The 15,272-nt window shown below is 33.7% G+C and overlaps 1 protein-coding gene across 1 annotated transcript in view; it reads left to right on the top strand.

Annotated features, from left to right (window-relative positions):
* Positions 1-9,545, top strand: part of Olfm3 (olfactomedin 3) — a 209,268-nt gene extending 199,723 nt beyond the window's left edge. Inside the window, exons 5-6 of the mRNA XM_051185634.1 lie at positions 5,656-5,762; positions 8,552-9,545. Of these exons, the coding sequence (XP_051041591.1) occupies positions 5,656-5,762; positions 8,552-9,229 (785 nt within the window). The 3' untranslated portion in view covers positions 9,230-9,545. The remainder of the gene's footprint in view (positions 1-5,655; positions 5,763-8,551) is intronic.
* The last annotated feature ends 5,727 nt before the right edge of the window (positions 9,546-15,272 follow it).

Here is a 15,272-nt window from a genome sequence, read left to right as displayed (position 1 = left end):
TGCTCTTTAGCTCAAGGCCAAGAAGTACAGACAATATAGTTTCTCTTAAAAGATATATGCAGGAGTAGACAGTGAGCACTTGTGAGGAATACAATTCTAAAAACCCTGTGCAGGAGTACAGTGTGATAACTCGTTAGAAATAAAACTCTAATCAGCTTATCTTCTTTATGATTTTTAATTACTTAAAATGTAATTATATCATTTCTCCCTTTCCCTTTCCTCCCTCTAAACCCTCTAATGTCCCATAACTTCTAGCCTTATCATGTTACACTGCTTACTCTCTTTCAAATTCATTGCTTCTTTTTCTTTATCATTACTGCATACACACACACACATATATATATACGTATATATATATTATATACATACACACACACACATATATATATTTATTTATTTATTTATTTATTTATTTATAAATATATAAAAGCAACCAGTTGAGTCCATTTTGTGTTGCTTGTATATATGTGACTTCAGGACAGACCATTTGACATTGCATATCCAATTTGGTCACTCATCCTAGATAAAAGTAATTGTCCCTTTTTCAGCAGCCATCGGTTGTCTGTAGTTATTTGTGGGGTCCCATGAGACTTTCCTATTCATGTATGTTGGTGTTTCCATTGATTACTTCTTGCTTAGGCAGCCATGCTGCTGATGTTAACATGGGCATAGTTTCCTTATTATTTCTTGGAAACACAATCTTACAGCAGACTTTGTGGACTCTTACAATCTTTCCATGCCTTTCCCATTATGTTTCCCAAGTCCTATGTGCAGGAATTTTGTTATAGATGTGTTCGGACTAGGAGCTACACAATCAGTTGTCCTATGCATTTATTCAGTTGTTGTTTTCTGTAATGGTCTCTTTATGCTGCCAAAGATGCTGCCTTGATGAGGGGTTAAAGGGCTACTTACCTGTGGGTATATGAGGTGTTTTTATAGCAACAAGGAATTAAGCTCATCTACTACAGTGGCAGTAGTATGTTCTATTCTAAAATCTATAATCTCGCTTCTCTTAGATATTGGTTAGATTTCTAGTACCAGGCATGATTTTCTTCTTGTTGAGTAGGCTTTGAGCTGAATTAGAGAGTTGTTGGTTACCAAAAAGATATGCACATTTAGGAATATCTTACCATGCTAATTATTGTGTGATTCATAGGTATTGGCTAGGTAGCACAATTGTTTGCTTCTCACCATCAGCAATTTGTATAGCACTTCTGATACTATGAAAATTAGTCCTAAAATCAAATATTCCCAATCCTGTGGTCAAGCTTCATAGTATCTTTAGCAACAGGAAATTAACTTCAACCTATAAGAGGCAACAAAGAAAAATAGCAATACACGGCATTGTTTGGGAAGGCTCTTGGACACCCCAGACCAACATCTCAAAATGTGGGTTCTCATGACTGATGCTGGGTTTTTGGTAGGTTTGGCATATCTCCGTTTAATCTATTTGTGTGCATATGCACAAAAACATATATATATTATATGTAAATTTAGTTAACATAAATAATACAAATCCTTATGGCTTTTGAAACAACCTCAGTGTTATTTGGCTTCTGCCTTTCCTTCAGTATGTCCTCCATCTCCTTCTGTAGTACTCCCTCTCCTTCTGTATGTTCTTCCCCCATTTTTCATTTTAAAAATTATATTTATTGGTGTAGAATATATACAAATCAATGTTATTTTATTCATTCTATTCTCATTTTTTGAAGTTTGAAGAGGTAAAGACAAAGAAGTCCATAAATGGTGAAATGGAAGTGGAAGTATAAAACACTAAATTTTGATTTAAGTCTCAATCTAAAAATATTAAAATACAGGCTATTCACAGGTTTCACTTCTACAATCCATGACCCTTTCTTGTTTCTACTCATTTCCTAGCTATACATGCCACATTAAACCTGAATATGATTTTACAGGCAATATATAGATGCATTTTTTTTAACTTCTCAAATTTAGTGACTATTAGGTTTTTACATTCATTTTAACATTTTAAATCACAAATTATATATTATACATATATGGCAAAAAAAAGTATGGTTAACATTTTTAAAGGGCTTGAAATTGTAACCAACAGTCTCTTTTAATTTCTTTCCCCAGAGTTTAACCCATTTAACAGTTGAAATTTAGGGCATAGTATTGGTGAAATCAGCATTTTAAATATTTATTTTCTATTTTTAAAAATCATTCACAGGTATTGATTAATAACTTCCTACCCTGTTAAACTGAAAATTTAGATAATGCTCCTTCCTGTTTTTTTCATAACTCTATCTAGTATGCTTTATGAAAACTCATGGATATTGACCAAAGTCAGAATACTTTTTACTTCAAGACACACATTTTATCTTTGCTGGAAAAAATCCTTTGTAATTCTACTTTTAAAAAAGTTGGAGACAGTTTTAATACTCCAACTATTATTACAATTATATTTCTTAACAATATAAACTTTATCATTTTCCTTTATTATATCTAGATAAATCTTGTCTTTTCTATAATCAGAAAGTGGAGTTGATCAAGTATTTGGTAATTTGATGATGAGCTGGTTAATTTCAGGTTAAATGTAAATTTTTGCAATATTATTATCATGTTATACTGTTTCCTGGAATCTATGTGATGGATTTAGACATAATTTCTGCCTCTATAAATCTATTAACAAAAAATTTTGTGCCATTTAATAAAATTTCCTTTAATATATACCATTAAACCAGATGGAATAGTGTATTCCTTTGGGGAGAAAAAGGCATGGGGATCTCCATGTATTCAAGCCGGCCTAATGTACTTAATTGAATTCCAGAACTGACTGAACTACATAGTGAGACACAATCACAATGAGTTAAAAATTAAGTTATTGTCTTCACCTATCCAGATTTTCTTTGAAAGTTTCAGTCTTATGCTGGAGAGATGCCTCAGCAGTTAAAAAATATTTATTACTCTTACAGACACAGGTTCAGTTTTCAACACTCATAACCCTATGTATCTCTAGTTCTTGGGAATCCAATGCCCTGTTCTGGCTTCTGCAGATACTCCTCATGTAGTACACACATATGTGCAAACACCCAAACATGTAATATAAATATATCTTGTTTAGAAAAATTCAAATCTATCTAAAGGTCAAATCCACTTATCACTTTTGAAAAAACAATTAGTTTAACTGGTATTAAAATCTTCAAATTGAACATAGTGGAAAAATGATGTTTACGCACACACACACACACACACACACACACACACACAAACACACACACACACTGATACATCTCATTCTAAATTTCCCATGACCAATCTCCATCATCTGATCTTGCCTTTTGAAAAATGTGTTGAAAGTTCTCTATAAATAGTTCTTTCCCTTGTCTTTGAGATTTTAAAAAAGATTTTTATTGCTATATTCCACAGTAATTACATTGAAATCAGAAAATAGAGGAGATAAAGGAAGATATTAATCCATCATTTTAAGACATAATTATTTTTCATCTTTCAATGAAAATAAAAAAAAAACAAAACCACAAGTACTGTTCGGTGTGAAATTGCAGAAGGGAATATCTTTTCATTTCAATCTGCATACAGTGGAAATTTTCATTTTTTAAATCTGTTCTCTTACAAATATTTATGTGTGGCATCATTAAACATTACTTTCACATACCATATATTCATATTGTCTACTCACCAAGGTCTGTTCAATGTATATTAACATTTCTCTAATTCAGATGGATACTACTTGGCTCTCCTTAGGTCTGTTCAATATATATTAACATTTTTCTAATTCAGATGGGTCCTACTTGGCTAATATGTTCTTATATATTGATAACAATGTGAACTCTTTCATTCCAATTAGGGTTAACCCAATCAATATAAGAAATATATATGTATATATTTCCCATGTACATAGATTGAAATAAAAAGGTATACTCCTCTCATATATATATGTATATATATACATATATACTTATATATTTCTTATATACTTATATATTTCTTATATATAAGTATATATGTATATATATGTATATATATGGATGATGGATGAGAGAGAGAAAAGAGAAAGAGAGAGAGAGATAGCAGGTTTGATAAACTGGGTTTAGGAATCTGTAAAGTGATAAACTAAACAAAGGTAACATCACTTGTAATTTCAGAGAAAGTGGAACATGATTCCAACTCAGGTATCCAAAATATTAGGGATTACATAATGTGTAGTTACTGTTGCAATAAAAAAGCAGAACATGTTCCCACACTTCATCTTCCTAAGTAGGCAGCTTGGTATCATGCCAAATACAAATTATTCTTATGAGACACGTATAGAAATAAATATGAGTCAAAATATGCTGCAAGCTGGATTGCTTTTGCCAGTAATTTGCCTGGAGCATTTCTTGTTTTCATCCATAGATATTGGCACCAGTAGCAACGAACTAGACATTTGTCAATTATTTCACTAGCCAGAGCAAGACAGAAAAATATGAAATAAGACCCAGGAAAAAACAGAAGTGAAAGTTAATAAACAGACATGAATTGAATTCTTTTTATATACAAAATATAAATATTTATATTCAAATTAATTTGCTAATACATAAGATAAATTATTTCTAAATTCTGCTATTTAAAAGTCAATAAAAATGGTTGCCCTTTGGCTTTGGTTCTGGCACTAATGAAACTTCAGCTATTCATAAGACCTATTTACAGACAAAAAATGACTACATATATGTATATGAATATTAGAATATGTACTTAGTATATATATATATATATATATATATATATATATACAAATTTTTTCATAAAATTCATGTTGTTCATTATACATTGGGTTCCTGAAACTTTTATTTCAAGTTCTCCTGGAGTCTGAAAACCTGAAATACTAAGGTTTTGTTCTTTTCATATTCATGGCTGCTCTATCAAGCCCTTTTATCTATATATTAGGCCCCTCAAAATTATACTTTTCAGGTACTCTGTTACTGATTTTTCACAAGTTCAATGGAAAAATGAACTGAAAAATAAGCTCCAAATTTCTGTCTAGTGTATATACTTTCAATGACCATAACAGAGGGGGAAACAGAGGTGGCTGATAATCAAACAAACACAACTCCTAATAGGATCAGGCATGTCTTTGACACTTTTGCCTGCTCTCAGAATTCTTTTCCTCCTATTAGGTTGCCTTGTCCAGCCTCCATATGGGGGCTTTCAACTTGTCCAACTGTATCTTTCTTTGATCTATTTGGCTTGAAGGTCTTATGCTTTCTGAAGGACAATGGAGAGGAAAAGGATCTGGGGAAGATGGAAACTGGAGGGAACTGGAAAGAGTGTAGGGTTGAGGAAACTGTGATTGTTATGTAGTGTATGAATTAAGAATATATTTCCAATTATTATCAGGGGCTAATTGATATGACAATGACTTGACTTTTTTCCTTTATTTCTTTTTAGGTCTTATGAAATATTAATTTTCCTATAGTAATTCACTTTACAGTTAGAGCATTGAACTAACAAGCCATGGCTCATTTGAGGGGTTAAATAAATTATAGTGACCAAGATGCTCATTCACTCAGAACATGTGACATTCATTTCATGTATTTACTCTGCATTATATCCCTCCCTTTGCTTTCCTCTGAGTTTGTGTATTAGACTCCTTGGCTATATTCAACCAACATGTTTATATTACTCTAATTTCAGCATGTGGCAAATTGATGAAGATCACAGGCCCTATCACGGTCAAGACATCTGGAACTCGATTTGGTGCTTGGATGACAGATCCCTTAGCATCTGAAAAGCATAACAGAGTAAGATTTTTCTACAAATGCTTTTGCTTACAATTAGATTTCTCTCACACTATTTTCTCCCAGGCTATTCCTTTTCTTCATGATATAGGTTCTGGTACAAAGAGTGTTATTTCATGGTATTTTCCAATAGAAGTGCTAATATATCTAATGTGTGTAGTAAATCTATATTAGTAATGCATTCCTCTTAGAATTCTTCAGTGTAGTCTAGACTAATTGTCATTGAATTTAGTCTTGGATTTTGCTTGAAATGAATGAATCACACACACACACACACACACACACACACACACATATATATATATATAATTTTTCCTGAATATTCTATAAGAAATATGGTCTTTAGATTAAAAATCACTATTATTGAGGTTTAATAAGGATCAGGAGAAACAAATAGGCTGAATAGATATTTCTTCAGGGAGAAATAACTTACAACATAGACAGATGAATACCTGCAGTTTCCTGGTCCCAAGGATGCCTCCAGATGCTCTCCTATGCACGTGCTGCAAGCAAGAGAGTGCTCCCAGGCTCCTCCCCAGGTCACTTCCACCCCTGTCTCCAACTCCAATGTGCATGGTCAGTGCCACAGATGCTGACAAAGTGAATATCTTACTACAATTCCTCATTTAGTCTAAAGAAAAGATTTAGGCTTCATACAAAACTATATACTGTTTTGTGAATAACAAGTGTGCTCTAAGAAAAAGAAAATCGAGAACATACAAACTTATGATCTACATATTTAGTCTAGGGTGAAGGCATAATGGGGTTTACAATAGAGTTGTCCTAAGCTGGAAAGCTTAAGTCTAGTGCCTAATGTATATAACTAGGAAGAGAGAATAATAGTTATGATAGTTTAATCTTTAACTTCATCAAAGACCTGAGAAGGAAAATAGCAATACTAGGGTAGGCAGGAAGTGCAGATGGGCAACTTCCAAATGGTGCACTGAGGACAGAAACAGCAGTCTACCTGGACAGTCACCCAAGATAACACAGCAACATTCATACAGTCAGTTTTGGCTAAGGCCTAGAGTGCCTGACAGACCACAACAAAGCAGGGAGGTAGAAAGGCTGTCTTATCCTGACTTGGCAATGTTCAACAGACTTCTATGTTTGTCTCCTACAAGAACATAGGACGACATGTCCAAATCAGTTGTCAAGGTAGGGCCAGTTCTTTGCTCAAAAGGCCATTAGCCAAAGTGAGGATAGACTCCAAAATGAGCAACTACAGTGTCCAACATATTTTCAGGAAAGTTCACAGTACTGTCAGGAGCAATAGTGTCTAATGTCAACGGAGTACTAATATTAAAACATTTAAATGCCACATTCTCCATGTCTATGAAGTGTCTGAAGATTAAGCATCTATGTCTGACTAATCTCATAGATATAGGAAACATGGGTGAAGATAATCTGAAATACTCAGGAATCTAGCTATAAAATTGATAGAAACTTCCCTGAGTAAAGCAGGGACAAATATGTAAACAATACAACAATGTATGTATATGTACATGTAAATCCCTAAAACAGAGGTAGAGTAGAAATGTCTAAACCAGAGGTAGAAGTATAAAGTGCAGCATGGTAAAAATATCATAAATTGTATCAATATACAAATGTCTTGAACATAAATAAAAGTATACATACATAGAATATGGTAGGTTAATGTGCATAAAACATCATAAATGGAAATATTTTATATAATATGGCAAAATATAATGTACAATTCATCTGGGACGGGAATATAAACATAATTTTACATAGGTTACCACATACAAGAATCTATAACAATGTAAGCTGTATAATACTAATATCTCACTATTACTAAAATAATTCACAAGAAGATAGGCTAATCTACCTATATCCCATCTAAACCATACCTTTCCCAACCATACCCTATCCCTGTCTAAAAGACATACCTGAATCTAAACATCACCTTCCATACCTAACACTAAGTAACTAAAACCAACCCTAAGAAGATAAATATTATAAAAACAATTCAGCTGAAACTAGTAAGAGTGTTTTCATAAGTTGGCAATATCTGTACTATATAAGTAAATATAGTAATTCTGTTTATTTTTTAATTCATTCCAAATTAAGATTCTTGATAGTTTTATCCAAATGAGGTGTGCTATTAAGTTAATGCAATTGTTTCACTAAGATATACAAGATAACCCAATGAATAAAAGTAACTATAAGGTTCTGTGGTAATTACAAAGTAACTATACATTTAGCATGTAGAATAAAATAGACATATTTTTAGGGCAAAAGGCACAATGAAGATAAAGCCTTACAGTTGTCATTGATCATGTTGTTATATCACAAATTTGCTTTGAATAACATTTGATGAGTTGGTCAGCAATAGGCATCAGCTTGCCAGAAATAAAATAAAGAAAAAGTAAATTAATTTAAAGGTATTAAATTCAGCTTTTCCATAGAAATATTCTTTTAAAAAAATTTAATGTATCTGTGTGTGGGTGTGGGTGTGTATGTGTGTGTGCATGTCACATATGTATAGAGGTCAGAGGGCCACCATCATTCTTGATTGCTACCATTGGTGTTTGGGGAATAGAACTCAGCTTGTCATCTTGACAGAATCTTTACCTACTGAGTCATTTTGCTGGCCCTCCACACAAAAGGGCTGGCAATGTTATCACATTTAAAAAGGATAGAAGGAAGAACATTTTATATCTAAACCTCGAAAACTTTACTGCAACTTTGACTGCCTTATTTGAGAATATTTATACAAGTCAAGACTTTAATCACTTCACTTGTTTTTCTTGTTTCCCCCTTATTTTCAGGTCTGGTATATGGACAGTTACACTAACAATAAAATAGTTCGCGAATATAAGTCCATTGCTGACTTTGTCAGTGGAGCTGAATCAAGGACATACAACCTCCCTTTCAAGTGGGCAGGAACTAACCATGTTGTCTACAATGGCTCACTCTATTTTAACAAGTATCAGAGTAATATCATCATCAAGTACAGTTTTGATTTAGGGAGAGTGCTAGCCCAAAGAAGCCTGGAGTATGCTGGCTTTCACAACGTATACCCCTACACATGGGGTGGCTTCTCTGACATCGACCTAATGGCTGATGAAATTGGCCTGTGGGCTGTGTATGCAACTAACCAAAATGCAGGCAATATTGTCATCAGCCAGCTTAATCAAGATACCTTGGAGGTGATGAAGAGCTGGAGTACCGGATACCCTAAGAGAAGTGCAGGGGAATCCTTCATGATTTGTGGGACTCTGTATGTCACCAACTCCCACCTCACTGGAGCCAAAGTGTATTATTCCTATTCCACAAAAACTTCCACATATGAGTACACGGATATCCCCTTTCATAACCAATACTTTCACATATCCATGCTTGACTACAATGCAAGAGATAGAGCTCTTTATGCCTGGAACAATGGCCACCAGGTCCTGTTCAATGTCACCCTATTCCACATCATTAAGACTGAAGATGACACATAAGCAAAAGGCATTTCTTTTTATCTATCTACACTGTCATTTACGATAAACTCTATAGGACCCTATCTGTGTTTATTTGTTTTTCCTTGATTGAATTGTCATCATTTCTCCAGAGCAAAGCTTTTTACTGTATATTTGGAGTTTCAAAGAGTATTTTGTCTAAGTTAATGTGTCAGAAATACATCTTAACTCCTAAATTTACAGGGCCTATCATGCCCTTGTTGTGCAAAGCACTAAAAGAAGTTTAAGTTGCTTGAGTCATAGTTTTGCAAAAGATTAATTATTTGCCTTGTATTAGAATCAAACTAATTGTGGCTTAAATGCATGAATGTCTTCTTTTTTGAACTGTCTTTTCTTTTTTTTTTTTTTAAACTGTCTCTTCCTCTACACCCAGAAATATTTTCATAGGAATTAAGGCTAAAGAAAAGTACTTTCCCTCCATTTATTTCTATAAAAAAGATTTGAAGATTTTATTTATATGGAAAATACTATCAGTTATGTTGCTGTAACCACATTCTCTGATGCGGTGCTGTGCAGTCATTTCTAAATCCCTTGCTAACATTTTCTTGGCAATATGTATTTCTATCATTGTACTCACCATTGTACAGTTGTATTTCTTCACTTCTGTGAAAGTAATATTTTTTTATAAAATTCACTAAAATTTAATAGCAGTAATTATTCAAGTGAGTTTTCAAGTGTGGTCAAGAAAGATCTTCTTGGCTTACCCCTTCACATAAGCACTATAAGCTTAAGAAAAATAAAATCAAGCCAGGTATCAAGAATCTTTGTCACAAGTTCATTCTCCTATTGGCTCTGAATTTAAAATTCACCAATTAAATACACCAATTCAATACAGTGGTACCCAGTTTCCTGGAAATAGCCCACATAATTGTTTGTAAAATATGTGTCTGTGTTATAAAGACTCCATTTGATTCTATTCATTTATCATTATTAGTGTTATTACACAATATATACACTAATATATATTAGTATTTTAACATATTTTACATACAAATTTCAATAATAATGTCATTTATTGTAAAATATGAAGCACATGAAGATTATTAAGAAAAGAACATTTATGTAATTTTTACTATATTAAAATTATGGACCCTAGAGAGTTATTGGCAAGCTTGTACAAAAGAAAATGGTGAAAAGAATCAGGTAGTTGTCTTTGGTATCAAATGTATACACAACCAATTCAGAAAATGAAATAAGAATGAAATTTCTTGAAACCTTGTCTCATGGTACACTCAAAATTAAAGAAACTGAAAATATTTGTTACTAATTCCAGAAACAATAAATATCAATGAGATTAAAAAGTACCTTCCATATTTTAAAAGAATTCCCCTAAGGCACCTCTATTGAAATTAATAATGATGTATTTTAAATTTAAAAAATTCTAAAATAAATAATATACAACTTAAAGTGTAACTTTTTGTCTCATACACACACTACCACATTTTTAAATAAGCATATGGTCATGCAGACAAAGCATTCTATAAACAGTGATGTTTACAGTAATTCATTTCAAATCCTGCAAGTGAAGAGATGTTCTCAAATCAAAATTGGGCAATATAATTACTTAATCTTGAAACTCAAGGTTGAATGTGAAGGAGCCACCTTTTGTCAACAAAACATAAGCATGATCTCATGGGCACTGTGCATTTTTAAATAATGGTGTCTTCTCTTCCCAAACATTTTCTCAAGTTCCTATCTACAAATGAGAGAAAATTTAGGAGATTCATTTGTCATACTACACATGCAACAAAAGTAATCAATTCATACTTTATATAGCAATTTGTATAAGGTAAAAAATTCATGTCAGCTTTAGAAATCAATCAAGTTTTAAGTAGACAGACTCTAATAGGAACCATTCCTGTTATGTTATGTGACATCACATACATTTAAAATATGGATGATCATGGCTTATTTGTGAGGTGTGCATTTGTACAGAGCCTTGTTGTTTTCTATGTATGGTTTCATCATCTATCAAATATATAGTGTATTGCTGCTAGAACAAGCTAAGATATTATTGTCACTAGAATTGGGATAACATGATCTTAAAATATGACTTGCATTAAACATTTACAGATTAGGAGAATTTCCTTAATAAATTATGTTCAGTTTTGTGCCTGAAATAAATAAGAACTTAATCATTGTTTCCTTTCTAATCTCCAGCAAATACAGTAATTTTATGAGGAAAATTATGAGTAGTTTAAAATCACCCATAGAATCCAAGCAGTGCAGAAATCTAAACTCAGAAAATCCTCATCTAAAGTGAACTGTGTAACTGGTATTTTCTAAATGAATCACATCATTAAAGTACTGTGTGTCATTCAAATATGTCCGTGGTCAGATTGTGTTGGTGTGTTATTTCAATTTGTGGACCTTGAATCGCAAGTCTTATTACGTGTATCTAAACTTATTTTTACAAGTTCACACAATGGTAATTCCCCAGTGCATTAACAATGTATAGCAATAATAGAAAGATACAGCAGATGCAGTCTATCCAGAGAACATGAGTGATTAGCCATGCTTTACCACAAATTAAGTAGCCCTGATTTCTATCTCCATTATAGTTTCATTTCTTTATCATTGAAAGCACTCTTGGTGATAAAATGAAGAAAATATTAACTTTCTATTGATGTCATATGTAAAGAAAAACAAGCACATCCATGTCTTCAGGTTTGAAGTCACTGAGAAATTTCAAGTAGAAATGTTTCAGAGTAGTGATTCCTGAAATTGAAACATAAAATTATGCAAGTCCTACCAGCAAAAGAAAGTTTTCTCCTAGTAGCATGTGGTTTACATGCATTAGTTCTTAAGTTTGAATCTCCTAAAAACAAAAGCGGCACTAACTCTTAGATCTTCAATCACCAACTTTTTCTTATAATACTTTTTATTTAAATTTGAAACAAGTTTCTTTTACATGTCAGTCCCAGTTCCCTCACCCTCCCCTCCTCCCCTGTGCCCCTTCAAGCCCCACCCAATCCCCTTCCTGCTCCCAAGGGAGGGCAAGGCCTTCCATAGGGGATGTTCAAAGTCTGTTATATCACTTGGAGCAGGGCATAGGTCCTTCCCCATGTGTCTAGGCTGAGAGAGTATCCCTGTGTGTGAGATGGGCTCCCAAGATCCATTTATGTACTAGGAATAAATACTGATACACTACCAGAGGTCCCACAGACTGACAAGTTCTCCTAACTAACACCCACTTTCGGGGCATCTGGATTGCAGTCCTTATGCTGGTTTCCCAGCTATCCGAATGGGATCCATGAGCTCTCACCTGTTCAGGTCAGTTGTTTCTGTGGGTTTCTCCAGCCTGGTATTGACCCATTTGCTCATCACACCTCCCTCTCTGCAACTGGATTCCAGGAGCTCAGCTCAGTGTTTAGCTGTGGGTGTCTGCTTCTGCTTCCATCAGCTACTAGATGAAGGCTCTAGGATGGTGTATAAAGGTATGAGTGAGTACATACCATGTTTTTCTTTTTGTTACTGGGTTACCTCACTTAGGATGATTTCTTCTAGTTCCTTTTATTTGCCTGAGAATTTCAAGATTCCATTGTTTGTTTGCTTGTTTTCTGCTGAGTAGTACTCCATTGTATAAATGAATCACATTTTCTCTATCCATTCTTCAGTTGAGAAGCATTTAGGTTGCTTCCACATTCTGGCTATTACAAATAATGCTGCTGTGAACATAGGCGAACAGACATCCTTTTTGTATGAATGTGCATCTTTTGTGTACATGTCTAAGAGTGGAATTGCTGGATATTTCCTGAGGAATCATGATAGTGATTTCCGAAATTGCTGTACAAGCATGTACTCTCACCAGCAACAGAGTGTTCCCCTTTCTCCACATCCTCTCCAGCATAAACTGTCATTTATGTTTCTAATTTTAGCCATTCTGACAGGAGTAAGTTGGTATATCTGAGTTGTTTTGATTTGCATTTCCCTGATGGCTAAGAATGTTGATCACTTTCTTAAGTGTCTCTTAGCCATTTTAGATTGCTCTATTGAGAATTCTCTATTTAGTTCTGGACCCAAGTTTTTAATTAGATTATTTGGTGTTTTGGTAACTAGCTTCTTCAGTTCTTTGTATATTTGGAGATCAGTCCTCTGTCAGATGTGGGGTTGGTGAATATCTTTTCCCATTCTTTGGGCTACCATTTTATCTTATTAACTGTGTTATTTGCCTTACAGAAGCTTTTCAGTTTCAGGAGGTCCCATTTATTAATTGTCTGTGCTACTGGTCTGTGCTACTGGTATGATGTTCAAGAATCAGTCTCCTGTACCAATTTGTTCAAGGGTACCTCCCACTTTCTCTTCTAAATGGTTCAGTATGGCTGGATTTATGTTGAGGTCAATAATATCTTTGGACTTAAGTATTGCGCATGATGATAGATAAGGATCTATCTGCAGTCTTCTACATAGCAGCATCCAGTTATGCCAGTAACATTTGTTGAAGATGCTTTCTTTTTTCCATTGTATAATTTTAACTTTGTTAAAAATCAGGTGCTCGTAGGTGTATGGGTTAATATCAAATTTTCAATTGGATTCCACTGGTCTACCTGTTTATTTTTATACTAGTACCAAGATGTTTTCAGGACTATAGCTCTATAATAAAATTTGAAGTCAGGAGTGTTGATATTCTGGAAGTTCCATTATTGTACCAAGGTTATTTTTTTTTTTGGCTATCCAAGTCTTTTTTTTTTTTCCATATAAAGTTGATTATTGTTCTTTCAAGGCCTGTGAAGATTTGTGCCAGGATTTTGATAGGAATTGCATTGAATCTGGAGTTTGCTTTTGGCAAGATTGCAATGACCCTTCTGCTTCTATTGTGTTCAACACTTTGAAGAGTGTTGGTACTAGCTGATATTCTTTGAGTTTCTGCTAGAATTCTGCAATGAAACCATCTGGCCCTGGGCTTATTTATGGTTAGGAGACTTTTTTTTTCTTGTTTTACATATTGACCCCAGTTCCCTCTCCCTCCCTCCCTCTGCTGTCCCCCGACCCACCCTCCCATCCCATTCCCTGGTTGGGAGACTTTTGATGACTGCTTCTATTTCACTAGGGGTTATAGATCTATTTAAATTGTTTTCTGGTCTTGATTTTACTTTCTTAAGTGATATCTATTCAGAAAATTGTCCCTTTCCTTTACATTTTTGAATTTTGTGGAATACAGGTTTTCAAAGTATGACTTCAAGATTCTCTGGATTTCCTCAGTGTCCATTATGTTCCTCTTTTCATTTCTAATCTTTTTAATTTGCATGCTCTCTTTTTGCCTTTTGATTAGTTTAGATAAAGGTTTGTCTATCTTGTTGATTTTCTCAAAGAACCAACTCTTTGTTACATTAACCCTTTGTATTGTTTTCCTAGTTTCTACTTTATTGATTTCAGCTCTCGCATTTGATTATTTCCTGGCATCTAAGGCTCTGGGATAAATTTGTTTCTTTTTGTTCTAGAGCTTTTAGTTGTGCTGTTCTCCAGTTTCTTCATGTGGGCACTTTGTGCTGTGAACTTTCCTCGTAGCACTGCTTTCAAAGTTTCCCATAAGTTTAGGTATGTTGTGTCTTCATTCTCATTGAATTCTTGGAAATCTTTAAGATTTTCTTTGATCGATGAATCTATTTTTCCTAGTGTATTTTCAATGCCTAAGATTGTCTCTTCCTCCTCTTTCAATTCTGTTGTTCATGCTTGCATCTGAAGTTCCTGACTATTTACCCAGCTTTTCTATTTCCAGCATTTTCTCATTCCCTGAAATGGGGTTTTTATTTATTTATTTATTTGTTTGTTTGTTTGTTTATTTATTTAGTCTTTCTTTTAGGTTTCAAACCTTGACTCTTTGAATTGTTTCTTATAATTTTTGGTTTGTCTTTTCTTCCATTTCTTTAAAGCATTTTGTCATTTCCTCTTTTAAGATCTCTATCATCTTTATGAAGTTGTTTTTAGGGCCATTCTTTTCTGCTTCATCTGTATTGGGATGTTCATATCTTTCTGGTTTGGAGTTCCTAGACTCTTGTGGTGTCATATTGATCTTTCTGGTATT

This window comes from Phodopus roborovskii, unplaced genomic scaffold (genome assembly GCF_943737965.1).
Source record: "Phodopus roborovskii unplaced genomic scaffold, PHOROB, whole genome shotgun sequence".
In the NCBI taxonomy this organism is placed as follows: domain Eukaryota; kingdom Metazoa; phylum Chordata; class Mammalia; order Rodentia; family Cricetidae; genus Phodopus; species Phodopus roborovskii.
Note: the sequence above shows the minus strand (reverse complement) of the source record. Positions and strands in the feature narration are given on the sequence as shown.